Source organism: Alligator mississippiensis, chromosome 1 (assembly GCF_030867095.1).
Source record: "Alligator mississippiensis isolate rAllMis1 chromosome 1, rAllMis1, whole genome shotgun sequence".
Lineage (NCBI taxonomy): Eukaryota > Metazoa > Chordata > Crocodylia > Alligatoridae > Alligator > Alligator mississippiensis.
Window position 1 is genome coordinate 483,579,042 of NC_081824.1, and position 18,775 is coordinate 483,597,816.

Here is an 18,775-nt window from a genome sequence, read left to right on the forward strand (position 1 = left end):
GGGCCACGAGCAGCGCAGAGCAGCCCCAGCGCCCTTTGTGTGTGAGCAGGCGGGGCGGGGCACGCTTCCCCCCACGCCCCGGCGCACGTGCCACCGCGGGCCACGCCACCTCCCAGCATGCCTCGGGGGCAACACGGCCAGCCTCAAGTGTAGAGATGGAACACTCCATCTCCCAGCATGCCTCGGGGGCAACACGGCCAGCCTCAAGTGTAGAGATGGAACACTCCACCTCCCAGCATGCCTCGGGGGCAACACGGCCAGCCAAAAGTGTAGAGATGGAACACTCCATCTCCCAGCATGCCTCGGGGGCAACACGGCCAGCCAAAAGTGTAGAGATGGAACACTCCATCTCCCAGCATGCCTCGGGGGCAACACGGCCAGCCAAAAGTGTAGAGATGGAACACTCCATCTCCCAGCATGCCTCGGGGGCAACACGGCCAGCCAAAAGTGTAGAGATGGAACACTCCATCTCCCAGCATGCCTCGGGGGCAACACGGCCAGCCGCAAGTGTAGAGATAGAACACTCCATCTCCCAGCATGCCTCGGGGGCAACACGGCCAGCCGCAAGTGTAGAGCTGGAACACTCCATCTCCCAGCATGCCTCGGGGGCAACACGGCCAGCCGCAAGTGTAGAGCTGAAACACTCCATCTCCCAGCATGCCTCGGGGGCAACACGGCCAGCCGCAAGTGTAGAGCTGAAACACTCCATCTCCCAGCATGCCTCGGGGGCAACACGGCCAGCCGCAAGTGTAGAGCTGGAACACTCCATCTCCCAGCATGCCTCGGGGTGGGAACAAAATGGCCGACAGGAAGTGTAGCGTGGAATACTCCATCCCCCAAAATGCCCCGAGAACAAAATGGCCGGCCGGAAGTATAGAGTGGAACGTTCCATCTTGCAGCATGCCTCGGGGGCCAAAAAACGGCTGACCGGAAGTGTAGAGAAGGAACACTCCGCCTCCCAGCATGCCTCGGGGGCAACAGACAGCCGGAAGTGTAGAGCTTTAACACTCCATCTCCCAGCATGCCTCAGACAATTTGTCGTCCAATTTGCAGTGAAGGTTTCGCTCCGGAGACTTGGGGCCGCCTGCGGTCAGGTGGCCGATGGCTGATGACGGCATCCGGCTTTGCTGCTAGCTGCTGCGGACAGATGGTTCGGGGCCGCCGCTCATTCCCGGGCGGCTGGGCTCCCGAGCTTCGTTACCAAAAATTCCGGGGGACAACTAAAAGAAAAACAGGGTGTGCGAGTGAGGGTCAAAGGGTCAGAACAAGTGCTCCCCCGGGGGGCAGCGCCCACCGGCTGACAAACTGCGGCAGCTCGCCGGCGGCTACTGCCCGGGGTGCTCTGCTCGGACGCGGGCACGAAGGACACCGAGCACGCCTCGGAAGCGACGCGGCCGACCGGAAGTGTAGAGATAAACACTCCATCTCCCAGCATGCCGCGGGCTGGGAACAAAATGGCCGGCCGGAAGTATAGCGTGGAATACTCCATCCCCCAACATGCCCCGAGAACAAGATGACCGACCGGAAGTATAGAGTGGAACAATCCATCTCCCAGCATGCCTCGGGAGGCATAAACGGCTGACCGGAAGTGTAGCGATGGAACACTCCGCCTCCCAGCATGCCTCGGGAGGCATAAATGGCTGACCGGAAGTGTAGCGATGGAACACTCCGCCTCCCAGCATGCCTCGGGACGCATAAACGGCTGACCGGAAGTGTAGCGATGGAACACTCCGCCTCCCAGCATGCCTCGGGAGGCATAAATGGCTGACCGGAAGTGTAGCGATGGAACACTCCGCCTCCCAGCATGCCTCGGGACGCATAAATGGCTGACCGGAAGTGTAGCGATGGAACACTCCGCCTCCCAGCATGCCTCGGGAGGCATAAATGGCTGACCGGAAGTGTAGCGATGGAACACTCCGCCTCCCAGCATGCCTCGGGACGCATAAACGGCTGACCGGAAGTGTAGCGATGGAACACTCCGCCTCCCAGCATGCCTCGGGAACAAGATGGCTGACCGGAAGTGCCGGCGCGGAGCAGTCGCGCACGCGGAAGGCGCCGCGCGGGTGTGGCCGGCTGGCGGGGCTGGTTCTGGGCGGGACGGTGGGCCTGCCGCCCGTGTCTGTGGAGAAAGACAACGTTTTCGTTGCAACGCAACGCTGCTGCCCGTCTCGCGGTGTCTGCAGCGACGGTGGGTGCAGGCCTCGGAACCCGGGGCTGGGACCAGGCTGGGAGAGGGGGAGGGGGAACCGCCCGAGGGAGGGGGGTGAGCAGTGAGTGGTCGTTAATTCCTTGCATGAGCCTAGGGCGGGTTACGGGCAGACGGCGCCCCCAACAAAACTGATTTAAGATGCCGCTGGTGACGTCCGTCACGCCCTCCAGATAAGGGAGCAACTGCCCTAGGTCTCACCTGTGTCGGAGATGGAACCAGGTGACCATTGTTTACATGGGAGATGGAGAGCAGAGAGCCGGAAGCAGAGACCGCAGTGGATTCTGGGACCAGAGAAGCAGGGGAGCACTGCATGATGGGGAATCTGTGCTCCACATGCTAATCAACCCACGTTTACACACACCCAGCTCAGCGTTTATCAGACCAGTTCTAATCTGGATTTACAAAGGACTTTCACCACCCCCGACACACACGCACCTCTAAGCAGAAGTAAAATTTACTAGGCATCTTGGGCCGTACTTCCCCGGTCCCGCTATGGGAGACCTGTTTAAACTTGATGGATTAAAACTCGGCTGCCGGGTTAGGGAACGCCGAGGCAAGAGACCGAGTCCGAGGGGGTACGGGCGACGTTTGAACAATGGAAAAGGGTTCATCACAACGTCCAGCCTGTTGGAGCCGTGACCACAAACGCTGTCATACTTTTCCCGGGATGACTGGTGGAAGTCCTCCCCACCCAAAGGTTATGAACACCCCAATAATTGCCTTAAGTCTGTTAAAAGACTGTAGTAAGATCTGGAAAAGTCACGCTAAGCTGAGGGTTGTTCATAACAGGTAAAAATCCCAAACCCTGATGCTGCAAGCTATGTGTTGTTTCTGAGGAAACCATGAGATATCCCATTGTATATCTGCTATCCACAGGAATTTCAAGCTGGCTACCTTCAAGAACAAACTGGATGCTTATCTTGTTGGGATCCTATGACCCCAGCTGACGTCCTGCCCTTTGGGCAGGGGGCTGGACTCGATCTTCCGAGGTCCCTTCCAGCCCGAATGCCTATGAAATCTAAGTGTCTAACCTTATGTTTTTCCTGATTATCAGTCAGTTTTTTTGAGCTGTTCCAAACCAGATAACCCCTTGTCAATAGAAAGGCAATGATTTACACTATCGAGAATGCTTTGAGGAAGCTGAACTGAGGGTATAAAAATCGGTTAAAAAAAAAAAAGCAACAATGTGTGAGTGTGCTTCAAGAGGAGAAGTCTCTCTGACACGATCCGCTGTTCTCGAGAAGCTGGGAGAAACAGATCGTCTCCCTTCAAGGATCGTGCTAAGACCGTTACCTGTCAGCATTGCAACCCGAGTGCCTTGGACTGGGGAGATCCCAGCGCTCTCTCTCTCTCTCTTCTCTCTAGGCATAGATTTCTGAGCCTGAACTGCATTAGTGAAGCTTGAGCTAAGTTTCCCCAAATACTTAGTGAAACCAGGGTAATACTGTAATTGTTTGTGTTTGTTTTTCTTTTGCATGTCTGTTACTACTAGTACTATTATATATTTCATATACTTAGCAATAAATAACTTTTATAGTCAAACTGGTAGTAACTGGGTATATTTCTCCTTCTCTTCTTCTCCTTCCCCACGTGCTCTGCAGCAACGCTTCTTTTACCTAAGCTAAAGATCCCTGTGAAGCCCAAAAATACTGTGAGGTCTGCTCATCAAGAAGCTAAAGATTGGGACGTGCGGAGTTTGAAACACAGAAGGGGATCAGCCTGTACAGGCTGGACCCAGTTTGGCTCAGATGTGCCAAATGCTGGCCCATGAGGGTGTCAGCTGGACACCCAGCCGGATTCAGAGGGATTCTATTCACCTGTGTGCTTGTGTCTGCCTGCCGTGTATTGTTGCTCTGATGAACTGATTCTTGGCACATGAGGGTGTCAGCCTGTCCATGCTGATCAACCTGGCCGGGTCAGGCGTGTCACGTTAATCTGTGTGTGTTTGTGTGTATGACTGATTTGGTGACTGGAGGAACCCAGCCCCATTGAAACTGAGTCCTGCAAGATCGCTCCATTGGGGGTGAGGGCTTGCAGAAGGGAGAGACGCAGCTCCGTACAGAAACACAGGTAACAAGCAGCGCATTGACAGAACTACCAAGACCCTACAAACATATCCCTCATAAATGAGCACACCCCAAAATGATGGGCAAATCTGGTAACAAGATGCAGACATTGCCTGGCTGGCTGGGGCATGAGGGTCCTTCAGTGATGCAGCCAGCAAGGCTTCTGCTGAAGCATGCTCGTGCCCCAGCTAGCCCCTCTCTAGCAGATTGCAACCCGGTCCGAGCTGCCTTAGGCTGCTGCCAGCTGGGGCAGTTAAGACGGGTTCAAGGTGTGGTGCATGAATAAACTCCAGAGCACTATGCCACACAGTTCTTTGCTCCAGGCTGCACATTCAAAGGGTGTGCCCAGCAACAAAAAACTCAAGTAATAAGCCCTAGAGTTTATTTGTGCATGCTGGTTGCACATGTAATTGCACAGTGATGTTAGCTGAGCTCACCAGCAGCTCTACAGGCCTGTGGGGGAGGGAAAGGCTCCCCTTGGGCTGGGGAAAAAGCTCAGCAACACTGACCCTGACCCAAAGCTGGGGAGAGGTGGGGAGGGGCATTTTTAGAATCATAGAAAATTAGGGCTGAAAAGGAACTGAGGTCATCCGGTCCCACTCCCTGCTCAAAGCAGGACCAGCCCAATTAGATCATCCAAGCCAAAGATTTTTCTTCCTGGGACTTAAAAACCTCCAAGGATGGAGCTTCCACCACCTCTCTGGGTAACCTGTTCCAGTGCTTCACCCCCCTCCCCGTGACACCTTGCTGCACCTTGAGCCCATCGCTCCTCGTTCTGTCATCAGCCACCACTGCAAACAATCCAGCTCCATCATCCTTGCAGCCCCCTTCAGGTAATTATTATTTTTTAAATGCCCTGGTCTTGGGCTAAATCAGCCAAACCAGTTCCCGAGTTTATTGACAGAGTGCAGCTCAGTCATGCACGTCTGTGTGCTGCTACCTCAGCAAGTTTCCTCCCTCCCAGACTCTTCAGCTTGGGGCCTCAGATACTCCTGCATCCATGGCAGGCATCCCACATGCAAGCCCCAAGCCAAGTGGCATATGTGGGGGGCCGTGGCGCAGAAGCAGCTGCGATTAAAGAAGTTTGAAGAGGAAAGTTTCAGGCCAGCAATCTCCCACCGCACCCTCCCGGTGACTCCCTGTGTGGCCTTGTCACATCCTCACTCATCCATTCTGTCTATATGCCGTTGTTCCAACAAAGGCTCAGAGCAGCTGATCATCAAATCACAAAACGTAGAAGAGAGACCAAGAGAGGGAGTAAAACAAGTTCACGAAGTCCAGAATCAGCATGAAAACAGACTCTCCCCCTTGAGGAACCCCCCAGCCTAGCTCTCTTTCCTAAACACCTACCCTACCAGGAAGGACTATTTACAGCTCCTGGCTGCCCCTGTCTGTGCTGGGGAAGGAGGTGGCATTTAAAACAAAAAGAGCTTTGACCTTATGCTAAAAGCTGTAATAGTTTCCAAAATATGGAACCAAAGCAAAAGATTTAGTGTCATATTTTCACATGGGTGGTTTGTTTTTTGCAATTTAGTTTTTCACTGCAACGTTGTGTTGCTGGTGTCAGAATTATTGCTTTGAAACCAATGACCCCCCACTTTTTTTGGAAACTTGAAACTGTTTTTTACCAGGAGCTTTCCCCATTCACATGTCTGTTAGAAGATTTTTAGAGGAAATTCACAAACTGAAAAGGCATTTGCAAAATTCTGCACACCAGGTATGGGTCATTAGCATTTACTGCCAAGAGGCCGTCTGATGTCTTGAGCAGGATGGTTCAATGGTAACACAGCACCAGCTGTTCCCACCCCTGAGCTGTCCTGCCCCCTGAGCTCTAGGATCGAGTCCTGCTGGGATTCCCCTCTGAGCACAGACATATTTGAGCTTGTGACTGAGACTACAGTGAAGTGTGGACAACCAGACACTGCTCACACTGGCCATGTGGCAGGGGCAAGGACACCCATAGAGACGATGTCCAGAGGACAGAGGGGGTCATGAAGGACTCAAGGAGAGCACAGAGCAGAAGCAGCAGGGACGTACCTCCAAAGAGACAAGCCCCATCAATGGGGAGAAGGAGGGGAGGGCTTCCCCTAGCCACTGCACCACTCCTGTTGCTCTCCAGTCTCCTGAGCCCCTCAGCCCTGGCACCCTCCTGCTTTCTCCATCCAGGGGAGGTGGCAAGAGAGTGAAAGGCCACAGCTCTCAGGCCCCAAAAAGTGAGGCCAAGGCCACCAGCAATGGCAACATGTGGGGCATTCACTTCCCCATGGGCAGTGGGTGGCAGCAACACCAGCCCCTTGAGCAGCCTCCCCCTGCCCTGTTCCAGCCCCTCTGGCAAAGACCTTGCTCCCCACTGCTGCCTCTGCTCATGGCCAGGGCCTGCTCAGAGGTCTCGTGTCCTGCTCCGGTCCCAGAGCATCTGTCTTTGGTGCAAAGACTGTGCTTGGTGGGCTGCTGTTTCTGACCCCTGCCCCTCAGCATGTGGGGTTGGGTCCCTGGCTCATGCCTGACCCCTGCTTGCTGCCTGGGCTGGGGGCAGCCCCAGGCGCCTATCTCAATGGGAGGCCCCAGCTTCCAGCCCAGCTGCCTCTGAATGTGCTCCCCGGCTTCTGCATGTGGGAGAATGGCTTAGCGGCTCTCTGGGAGGTGGAAAGTATCCCTTCCTGCTCTCCTCCTTCCCTGGCGGTAGCAGTGGTGGGGTTGCACTCTCCCTGGGAAGGGCAGGCTCCCTGAGGGTTGCAGGGGTCCCCGGGGAAGCTGTGCGGCATTACGTATGTCCCCAGGGCCATCGTGGAGCCAAATGGCTGTGACACCCCATGGTGCACGGTTCTGGAGAGGTTGAAAAGCAAAACAGGCTAAAAAGTCTCATGCGGTACATCTACACATGACCCTGCATTGACATAGTGACACGCTACATTGCCATACAGCGCGCATGTGTCTACATGCATGTCTACATGTGATTGATTGCCAGCTACATCACCGTAGCTGCGTGCTCCCCAGCTACAGCATGCTGCTGTGGGGACGTAGCTGCAAAACCTAAGCATGCGCCACCCACGTGGCACAGCAACAGCCCGCACTGCGCCGTGTTTTAGCACTTCCAAAAGAAAGTACTAAAACCGAGTGCCATAGCAGCTTCACCATACGGCAACATGTAGACGCACCCAGGCTGTGGTAGTAGCGGCTCCTTGCAGACCCCACTGGGCATGGGTGGGTTTGGGAGAGGGGTGATGGGGTGGTGAGATCAGGGTGGAGGGCAAGGAATGCTTCCCTAGCCATAAATATCCTCCTTCCTGTAATTCATGAGTGTCATATACCAGAACCCTGGGACCAGGAGGGAGGGCAAAGCTGGGAGGCAGCCAAGGAAAGTCCCTGGGTGTCATTTGAAGTCAGTTGTCTTGGGGAGAGCACCCTATCACGCAGGCACTTCTTTGGGAGCACTGACCGCTTTTAGACAATGATGGGGGGGGAATGCACAGGTTCCAAGGTGGATGCAAAAATCCTCTTCCTCGTCTTCCCCCAGCATCAAGGCTGATTTTGCTTGTGGTGTTTCCTCTTAGCCCCTCCCCACAATCAAACTTTGGGGTCCAGCCTCTGGGAGCTGGGCATCTGCAGCACCCCACAAGGGACAAAGACTTTCTTCAGTCCACCAGCATGAGGGTACTTGCCTGAATGCAACCTCTGGTGGGTGCTGAGCAGGTAGGAATCCCCAAGGCCTTCCTGCACTGCTGGCAAAATGATGGATGCTTCTGGATGTGGATGCACTGATACCGGGCCAGGTTGGAGGAACAGGTGAGGCTCTTCCCACACTTGGAGAACTAATGTGTTTTCTAACCCATGTGGAAGATCTGGTGCTGGGCCAGGTAGGAGAAGTAGGTGAAGCTCATCCCACATTCAGAGCACCGATGTGGCTTTGCCCTTTTGTGGATACACTGGTGCTCAGCCAGGCTGGAGGGCAAGATGAAGCTCTTCCCACACTCAGAGCACTGATGCGACTTCTCCCGTGTGTGGGTAACCTGGTGCCGGGCCAGGTCAGAGGAGTAGGTGAAGCTCTTCCCACACTGAGAGCAAAGATGTGGCTTCTCCCCTGTGTGGATATGTCGGTGCCGGGCCAGGCTGGAGGAGTAGGCGAAGCTCTTCCCGCACTGAGAGCACCGATGTGGCTTTTCCCCTGTGTGGATGCGCTGGTGCTCAGCCAGGTAGAAGGAGCGTAGAAAGCTCTTCCCACAGAGAGAGCATTGATGTGGCCTCTCCCCTGTGTGGTGGATCAGTTGGTGCTGGCTCAGGTTGGAGGCAAAGGTAAAGCTCTTCCCACACTCAAAGCACTGATATGGCTTCTCCCCTGTGTGGATGCGCTGGTGCCGGACCAGGTGGCAGGAGCGTACAAAGCTCTTCCCACACACAGAGCACTGATGTGGCTTCTCTCCTTTGTGGGTGTGCTGGTGGTCAGCCAAGTGGGAGGACTGGGTGAAGCTCTTCCCACACTCAGAGCACTGATGTGGCTTCTCCCCGGTGTGGATGCGTCGGTGCTGGGCCAGGTGAGAGGAACGTAAAAAACTTTTCCCACAGACAGCGCACAGATGTGGCTTCTCTCCTCTATGGGTGCGCTGGTGCCGGGCCAGGTGGGAGGAGCATGTGAAGCTCTTCCCACACTCAGAGCACTGACGTGGTTTCCCCCCTGTGTGGATGCGCTGACCTTTGACCAGGTTCAAGGAGGTGAAGCTCTTGCCACACTCAGACCACTGATGCGGCTTCTCCTCTGCATGGATAACCTGGTGTTGGGCCAGCTTGGAAGGGGAGATGAAGCTCTTCCCACACACAGAGCAAGGATGACGCTTCTCCCGTGTGTGCATGCACCTGTGCCTGGCCAGGCTGGAGGGCTGCCTGAAGCTCTTCCCACACTTTGTGCAGCAGTGTTGTTGCTGCCTCCTCTGCACACACCGGTGCTGGGACAACTTTTGCCAGCTGATGAAGTTCTTCCTGCACTCAGTGCAGCGGTGCGTCTTCCTCCCCAAGTGCATGCGACGGTGCTGAACCAGGGAGAAGAAATGGGTGAAGGTCTTACCACATGTGATGCAGCGGTACTGACACTTCTTCCTGTGCACATCCTGGGTTTTGAGCAGCTCCAAGCAGCGCACAAAGCTCTTCCCTGTTTTGGTGAAGCGGTGGGGGAGCTGTCCAGAATGGACCTGGTGGTGAGCAGCCAGGGTCGAGAGGTAGGTGAAGCTCTTCCCACACGTGGCACATACATGGGGCTTCTTCCTAGCATGTCTTATCTTGTGCAGAGCCAGGCGCGAGGGGCAGCTAAAACTTTTCCTGCACTGAGGGCAGGGGTGGGCTTTCCCCCTGAGCTTGGCAGCGAGACCCTGCTTCCCTTTGCAGCCACCGCAGCTGCTTTGGTTTTCATGCAGTCTCTCTCTCCAGTGCACCTTTGCTTTTTGCCTCTTAAGGTCTCTCAGTACCACAAATTCTTCCTTGCACCCTGGGCTCTTTCTGGCTTCTTCTTCACTCTCATGCCCAACTGGAGATGGTACCGCGTTCACTATTTCATTTTCCTTCTGCTTTTGGGGCCTTCCCTGACCCTTGTGCCATTGATCCTTACTAGGGCTTAGGGAGTCCATCTCACCTAAACTCTTTGGGGAAGCCCATGGTGGCTCCAGGTTTCCAGGTCCTTCCTCAGGAGCCTGCTCCTCAGTTATACTCAGCAGCCAGGCACCACCTGCATGGGGAAGAGAAACTCCAGATTAGTCCCTGCCCTGCTGGCAAGGGGCAAGCACTGCTATTCCCTGTGCTGGGATGGGCAACAAAGCAGGACGGGACTTGGCACTTGTGTTTCCTTCAGAAAACAAGGTTTTCCCACCAAAACCCCAAGTGCCGGGGGTGAGGGAGTGCCAGGTTCCTGTGCCAGTCTCATCTTCCCTACTCGGTGGAGTAAACAGGCAGACTCTCAAGCTTTCTGGCCAGTTCTCAGCCCCATCACCTCAGGCTCTGCTGCAAGAAACACACGGGACGTGCATGTTTGGCTAGCACATGAACGGCTTCATGCTCTAATGGGCTGAGGATGAGACCAGAAGGGTCTGGTAAAAGGAAAATTGAGGCTGTCAAAGGGCTGCTGTATCCCACAGCACTGGTGGGTCCAGGGGCGGATGGTGCTGAGCCCTCCACCTGACTGGGCTGACACGCGCCAGAAGCCCCAGTGCTTTGGTGAGACCCATCTGCAATGCTTGCCCTTGATCTCTGGCACTCCTGAAAGCAGCATCTGGGTACAAGGGTGAACAGCCTCGGGGTGCATTTCTGGGGCTTGTCACCAGTCAGGAGTGTGTGGTGAGCACTGCCTTACACTGGACCAAGTACTTCATGACACACAAATGCTGCTTCTGCTTGGTAGGAAAAGCCAACATGTTTGAATCCTCATTCCTCCAAGAAATGTTCTGGGAGCGGAGGATTGAGAGCCGCGGTCTCTCTTCTGGAAGGAGCAGCGCGGTGCTTCCTACCTGTTTCCGGGGCAATATCAGGTGCAGGGAATGAGCCCATGGAGATTTTATCTGCTGATGAGTCCCAGGGGCCTGCACAGCGCAGGAATCTGCACAGGCACAAAGGCCTTGGAACCCGCACGTGGACTCTGGGCTGAGCCTCAGGCTTCGTGACACTCGGGACCCCAGAGTGGAAACTGAAAAGGGGAGACTCCGATGCAAACATGAAATCTGAATCGCACCCACCGCATGGAGCAGCTTCACGCGGCCTGAGACCAGGATTAGACACGTCCCGGGTTCCAGGTCAACCCAACCAGGAAACACCAGGGACAGCCCGGCCTCTCTCTCATCCAAGAGTCACGGCTACACAGAGCTTCTTCTGCACACCATGCGGATTTCCACAGTGCAAGTTCCCCGTGGCCCCCGTGCACCCTGCTCTGCATCCGGCTGCTGCCACCAGAAGGGATGCACTCCTTAAAAAGGGTTGAAAACCCCTGGCAGAAGCCATGTGGGGTCAGCACCCTGGGATGGCAGCACGGGGCAGGTCTGCAGTTTCCAGGCTGCCTTTCACCCTGGGCATGGAGCATTTGTGAGAGGGGAGTCGGGTGGAGGGGACAGCCACAACTCACCTGGCCGCACGTCCTCCGACCTCGAGATTGCCCCATGGTCCTCATCATCACGGACCCAGAGCTCCACCTGTCCTCGCTGGATGCAGCAGATTAAGTCAGGTGTGGGACCTCGATATCCTGTTTGGGCAGTGGATAAAAGTGCTTGTGACTGGTTGCTGGATGCAGAAGAACCAGCTGGGATTTGGGGAATGGATCCACTGAACTGAAGGATTTTACTAGGGGCTTGATGGCCAAGGGAGGGTGGGGATTTAGGATGAAAGAGAAGGCCAAGCAGGGAGAAGCTCTCAGTCATGCAGGCAGGTAGTGGACATACAGCCATAGGAAACAAAGCACCAACCACTCTGAGGTGTCAAATATATAAAACTAAGGGATGGAGATGCATTGATCTGTGATGAACTACAAAGCAGAACAATAAAGCTTTTATTATTTTCAAGGTACCTAAATTAGGAGACATTGGACACATCTAAGGATGGATAATGTGCGTCTTATCCGTGTAATTCGAGGCAAAGGCGTGGAAATGATTTTCTTCTCAGAAGGTTTAAAGCATGGACTCACAGCAGCGGAAGGGATCCGTGGCAGATGGCTGACAATAAACCTTTTGCTTGGAGAGAGGATAATTCCTCATCACCAAAGGAGATGAAAGGATGGTTTTATAATAACTGTAGTTGCAACTAAAGCAACCCTCCCAACCAATGGGAGGATGATCCGAGGGCAGAGATGAGTGCACAGGTTGGCAGGTCCTGCATTCAAAACCAATACACCAGTGACTAGAAACAGAGAGAAAACCACAGTGACAGTGTCATGTCTCGTGAGAGCCCCGTGGTCTGAAACGGCATCCTGCACGAGCGCTTTGGGCTACGCTACTCTGAACGTAGAGAGAACGGGGGGAGACCTGACGTTAGCTTCCCCTTGAATCCCTCAGCTGTTGCAGGCAGACAAGGCTCTTCTATTGCAGCAAACTCAGCCAACAGTCATAGTGCATTTAGGGACCTACCAAATACACAGTTGCATGGATTTCTCCTTTAGGCAGGGTTGGGGGTGGACGAGAGGTTTATTTTCCTAAGGTCTTTCTGTGCATAGTTTAATTTAAGTGCTGATTTAATAAAGTGCGTATCACTGGGGTGGTTATAGTGTCGGTTTTCCTCTTTAATAAATGATCACCCTCCGCACTGGAAGAGAGTGATAATTACTGAGTTAACGAGCCAGGCAGCTCTAGCTAGGGCTTTCAATCAATACCTGGCAAGGGGTGGGACTCGCAGCACCCCTCAACCAATCAGAAGTGTAGGGGTCTCACTGTGCTCCGCCTTCAATATAGCAGCCCTGGCCGTGACACCCTCCCCAGGAAATTGGGGGCCCCGGCTGTGTTACAGCCATGAAATCTGTACTTTCCGTAGTCCCTATAAAGAACGGGGCGCAGATACACTTGGGGATGCAGGGCAGGAGTTTGCACTTTTAGCTGCTGAAGTAGTGTTAGGTGAACCCGTCCCATCAGGAAAACCAGGGGGCCAACCTTAAGGAGGAATAGCTAGGTTTCATGAGGTATTTAAAGAAAGAGAAGTCCTCCAGAAGTGGGAGAGCTGGATTTGGACCATGTTTTACACAGAAAAAACAAGAACTGTATAGAGAAGTAGCACTGAATTACCTGCATGCACAACTGAATCACAGAGCGAACGGGCAGACAATTGCTGGGCAGGATGAAGCCAAAGTGTATCAACAGATGACTCGGATGCTGAAGCCATTGCTGTTAGTGCTAGAAAAGAGGATTAACACACTGTCTCCAAGAGGTCTCTCATGCCTGAAAGGCATATTTGGAGAAGCGACTTCAAGGAGAACGACCCAAAGAGCATTTGCATCCACTGACACCGTAAACTCAAGTTGGATTTCCAGGGTACCATGCAGGGTAAAGTGGAGGAGGAGTTAACTGAAAAAAATGGGTAAACAGGAGCGTTGTATACCTAGTCTGTGGAAGACCCTGAAACAGGAGAGTAACGGGATGGGAATTCCTGTATTTTACTAGGAAATGAACAGGATAAGACTTTGGGGCCGAAAGGTCACTAATATAAGGTCACATCTCTTGTTGAGACAGAGAGAGGGGTAGGAAATGCCAACATTGCAATGGCTGGAGAACAGTGACTTAGTCACTGCTTGAAAAAAGGTAAGGAAAAAGTTATTGCAGCCAGACTCAAGAGGACCACCAACATGAGTGATAATGAGCAGGTTTTGAGAACAGGGGGGAAATCCCCTGACATTTCCAAGATAATTACAGAAAAGACCAAAAAGCTCTAGATGGTTTGTGCTGAGCTAGAAAAGGCATTCGGGCACTTCCCTAAGGAAGTCCTTTGGGGGAAATGGAGGGAAAAGAAAGCACTAAAAAAGCCAATGGACCTAGTAAAAGGTCAGTGCCCCAAGCCTGCACACAACCCAGAACAAGCCCTGTAGTAGGAGCTTCTGGGATCGACAACTGGTTTTAACTGGGCCCTGCACCAAGCCCACCCCACTTTATCACAGTGATGGGCATGAGAGATACAGAGGGATTTTAGGAGGAGGACAAGAAAACTTTTGAGAATGGCAGGGTGAGCTTGAGAGCACAGGTCTCAACATAAATACAGCAAAGCCAGAGTCTGTGGTCAAAGGACAAGAAGATGGTAGGAAGGAACGTGGACAGGAACGTCTCGTGACTTGTTGGGAGAAGTATCTGGGTCCCATCACGTGTACGTAGGTCACTAGAGAAGGAGCTGAGGAAATACAAATCCCAGGTGTTGCAGCAGCAGAGACCGATAAGACTGCCATTAACTTCTGTGGGGTCGTATCCAGAGGAGGAGACAGGGGATTTAGACAGCACTGAGCTGAGCACGCTCAGATTGCTAAATGCTAGTGGACAGGACACACTAGGCGAGAGAGGGAGGAATCAGCATAACTACCCAAGGAACAGCTGTCAGTGCATTTGTAGGCGCAATGAATCGGAGACGACATGAACATGATGACAAGGGCAAAGGGAGATCACGTTACCAAGGGGGAAGGCTCCAGGATCAAGTGAAGGAAGAATATATACAAGTATGAGATGTGAGAGAGGTGCGATCATGGACATAGCAAGGAGGAAGAAGGGGATTTGAGCTGACAGACAAAAGTTCAGGAGGATGAAACCGTTGAAAACCAGGGAGAAGACAACACCGCTTCAGAGCTCACATGGCTCCAGGGAGAGGCAAGAACCAGAGCTTTACCCAGGGAAACGAGGGCTTGGTAGTTCCTCAGCATCTGGTCCCGGTAAAGCCCCTTGTCCTCCTCTTCCAGCAGCTCCCACTCCTCCCGTGTGAAATACACTGCCACGTCCTCAAACACCTCCCGGAGCTGCAGGCACAAGCGTTACAGCATCAGTGTCTCCTGCCCCCGGTGCCCCGTCTGCACTCGCTCTGCACTACAGCGCCTTGCACGCTCAGCCAGGACAGGCAGGGGTACAACATTCCCACTGTTCAGCGGACATGTGATGTGGATGCAGATCTGTGCGCAGAGGAGTTAATTTGTCTGCTGGAGCCCAGCTCCTCCTGGGAGACGCTGCAGGTAATATTAGTTGGAGTGAGGGGCTCTCCTAGGGGAGACTGCAGTGTAGGTGCCCCAAGTCATCTGGGCGAGCTGCTTTCACGGCACTGACTCAAAGGGGACTCCTTCTCCACTAGACACCCCCAGGGAACTCCAGGCCTGGCACGGTGAGGTCAGGACTTTGTTGCCCATGTGGCTTTGGGGTAGGAAAGTAAGAGCCCAGAGCCTCGGGTGATAGTGGCTGGCCCCGTACAACACAGGGGACCTCCCTGATGATGCCGCACGGGAGCAGGGGCTGCTGCAGTCATCCCTGCTCTCGCTGCCGGGAAGTGGAAATGAAGGGAAGGGGAAGCTGAGGCTGGGAGGAGAAACAGGGAGCCCCAAAGGCCGTGACAGGATGGCGTAGGCCGGATTCGGTGCAAAATGAGTTTAGAAAGAAACTGAAGCAGAAACGTGGGTTTCAAACCCCATGACCTGCCGTATTGTCGTCTCTGAAAATGGAGTCACGAAGCATCGGGATTGTTTGGGCAGACATCACACCTGCGGGTACGGAGCGGGTTTCTACGGGTGGTGTCAGCTCGGAGCCTGGTCTTTTCTCCCCGTCAGACGCTGGTCTGAGGGGGTGGGGACTGGTATTCACGTCTCTTCCTTGGGGGCTGTGCACACGCTGGCTTTATCTTTACACACAACCACTTCGCTTACAGGGACTCCCTGTACCGTATATACTTGCAAATGGCAACACCATGGGCAATGATATGGCCCCACAATGGGCCAATACTTCTTGAGACAGACCTGGGAGCCTGTTTCTTCTATAGCTGCCTCTCAGCCCCTTCGTATGCCCCAGGTACATCAATAGTACCTTCGTCGTAGGGACAGATGGGAAGGAACCCCTGGAGACATTTCACGAGGATTTTAACAACTTCCAGCCCTCCCTCAAACCAGCATAGGGATATTTCATCCAGCACAATAACTTCCTGCACATCGATGTAAAGGTTTGCAACGGCTACGTTGCCACCGCATTGTAGCAGAAACCCACTCACTACCACAACTGGCTTTCATCCTAAGCGCAGCACTAGAGCCAACGTGCGTATCCGTTCACTGCATCTCATGAAGTGAGCTTGGGATCACAAAAATGTTTACTACGCCTTGAGGATTCGCTTAGTTTGTCAGCTGCAAATGCATCCCGGCTTCTGCCTCCCCTCACACTCGCACAGATCACCAGCAGCCAGGTGTGCTGCTCACTCCTGCCAAACTGTCTCCCCTTGATGCTGCCGGGCACTGGCTGGGCTTGGCTGGCTGTCACAGAGCACCCAGACGGGCTCTTCCCGGCTGCCTCAGCTCTTAACATGTTCAATCAATCCTTAGAGGCATCTGAGGTAGCACTTGTGGAGGCAGGGAGCCCTGGCTGCATGGACTCCGACCCGGCCTTCCCATGCCAGCACCCCTGGCTCTCTGCACCCCGGAGCGCGCTGCCGCTAATACAGCCTGGGGTTTGCAACTCCATCATCAGAGACGTCTCACTCTTCAGATCTCTCTGCTCCCCAAACTCTTGACAGCACCCCTGGCTCCTCCAGGGCTCTGCCCCAGATGCACTCCCACCCCCACCTCCAGCTGGTGCCCTGCTCACCTCCATGCTCTGCCCCTGCGTCGCCGGCCTGCCCTGCCCCTCCTGCAGCTGGCCGGGCCCAGGCATCAGGGAGCCGCTCTGTCCCCGTGTCCCTGGGGAGGGTCTCTGCCGCTCCAGGTTCACAGGCCCTTCCTCTGGAGGCTGCTGATTCGCTCTGCACAGGGTCCCGGCGCCTGCGGGTGGAAGAGATTGCACAGGTGAGCCCTGGGGTGGGGGCAGGGGAAAGCCCTGCTTGTCCCCTGCACTGGCCTGGGGTGAAGGCAGCTGGAGGCTGCAGTGTGTGGAAGAGCGGGGAGAAGGGAGACTCATCGTCCCACCGCTCTTCCTAACAGACCTCCACAGGCACGAGGCTGGAGGTGAGCCCAGCGCCGGTGGAGATCACAGCGCTGCGTTCGAGCCGGGGGAGAAGCTGGAGGGACCTTGGTGCTGGGTCACATCCACATCTGTGCAAGGTCAGCCTGCTCCAGGACATGTGAAATGCTCCCAGGGCACCAGGGGAACAAGAGCCGCCGACCTGCTGGAGCACAGACCCACCGAGCTGTTCTGGCAGAGAGATTTCTGCACTGGGGGACGGGGAAAACCACTGCTCCTCAGTTCACCTGGGGAAGGGCCTGGCCTGGGGCACCCGTCTGAGGACCCTCCACGTGCCGTCAGCGCCCAGGTCTCCCCTATCCGGGGAGCTGCAGCAGGACGGAGGCCTGGGTGAACGGCACCTGGCCCAGCCAGAGGCCACGGGCGAATCTCATTTCAGCCTGCACCAGCCTCAGCCTAACAGTGACAAAGAGGCCTTCACCAGCCTCTTATTGATCGATATTATTACAACACTGATCGTTAGAACACCAATTAGATCACTGATCGTTACCATGGCAGCATGGCAAGAGCCAACCAGGATAAAGCACCTTTCTATAGGCGCAAGCAGTGATGAAGATCCGGGACCTCGGCCTGGGATCTGCCAACCCACAGAGCCCAGATCCCTGTCCCACCCCAGCCACGTGGTTACGAATCTTTCCACCTGGTCCTGGGCTGCGGACAGCGCTGGAGCTTCTCACCCCCGGTGCAGGACTGCCGCTCGGCACCTGGCCGCATGCCCCAGCCTGCATCTGGCACCTCACCTGCCCCTGGCTCCTTGGACTCCCCCAAGAGCCACCGGCTACTGCCCCCGCCCCCCCGGGAGCAGTTGTTGTGAGCCTGTGACCTCACTCCCATCCATTTTCTTTTTAGTCGTCCCCCAAATCAATGGGCCTATACCCAGTAGCCAACAGTAATAATGGGGGTGGGAGAGGTCACTGTCGCTCTTTGGGTGTCAAGGCCATGTTAAAGGCTGTAAGGACCTGACTCCTGCTCAGATAGTGGCTCCGCTTCAGGGACATGAGGCAGCTCGTCCCAAGGCCCTGGGGTTTCTCTCTCTTCTGTGTCCCCCACAGACCCGTGTCCATGATGAGTCTTTGGCTGCTGTCCCCAGGAATCACCAGGCTCCGGCAGGGCCCCCGGGGGCTGCATCTGGTCTGAGGACCCCTCCTCGACCTTCACATGCACGGTGACCTGGGGACGAGACACGCGTGTCACTGGGGAGCCGGGATCTGGGGGGGAACATCCCCCGACACGTGGAGGTGCAGATGGCACCAAACAAAGGCTCTCACCTGGAGCTTCTCGTCCTCCGCCTGCCCCAGCTGAAACCCCTCGGCCAGGGCCACGGCCTGGGCACACGTCTCCACGCGGCACCCGCACACCCAGCTCCGCATCTCCGGGGGCAGGATGGCCAGGAACTCCTCCAGCACCACCAGCTCCAGCATCTGCTCCTTGCTGCGGTGCTGGGGCTCCAGCCAGCGCCGGCACAGCTCCCGCAGGCGGCTGCAAATCTTCCCTGGGCCCTCGGCTTCCCGGTAGCGCAGGCCACGGAAGAGCTGGCGCCAGGGCTCTGGGGTGGGGAGCTCATCCCGCGCTGCCAGCTGTGGGGTCGTGGAGGGCAGCTCGGCCTCGCAAGGGGGCTGCATGGCCTGCGTCGCGTCCTGCCCCCACAGCTCTCGTGCTGGACCGGCTCCGGTCTGGACGACACGAGGCACTTCTGCACCCTCAGCCCCTCCTGCACGCTTCCTCGCCCGACTCTGCTGTCTCCAGCCCCCCCGCACCGCACCGCACCGCCCACAGATTGCTACCGGCAGCCACTGCCCCCCCCGCGCTGCGGGCCGGCACCACCCGCACCCCGTTACCCCTCCGCGCTGCCCCCGCAGGCCGGGCCG

At 55.4% G+C, this 18,775-nt stretch overlaps 1 protein-coding gene across 2 annotated transcripts; it reads right to left on the bottom strand.

The window, feature by feature from the left end:
- Window positions 1-5,713: 5,713 nt before the first annotated feature.
- On the bottom strand, window positions 5,714-18,634 carry LOC132249225 (zinc finger protein 420-like). Of its 2 annotated transcripts, XM_059723782.1 has the most exons (7): window positions 18,176-18,634; window positions 17,867-18,077; window positions 16,536-16,708; window positions 14,593-14,719; window positions 13,014-13,121; window positions 11,372-11,488; window positions 5,714-9,988 (listed from the first exon to the last, which is right to left on the bottom strand). In XM_059723782.1, exons 1-7 carry the CDS (start codon window positions 18,527-18,529, stop codon window positions 8,100-8,102), a joined length of 2,979 nt encoding a protein of 992 aa, XP_059579765.1. In that variant the 5' UTR covers window positions 18,530-18,634; the 3' UTR covers window positions 5,714-8,099. The 2 variants fall into 2 exon arrangements, with proteins under 2 accessions (XP_059579765.1, XP_059579756.1); XM_059723773.1 differs by lacking the exon at window positions 13,014-13,121.
- Window positions 18,635-18,775: the final 141 nt, after the last annotated feature.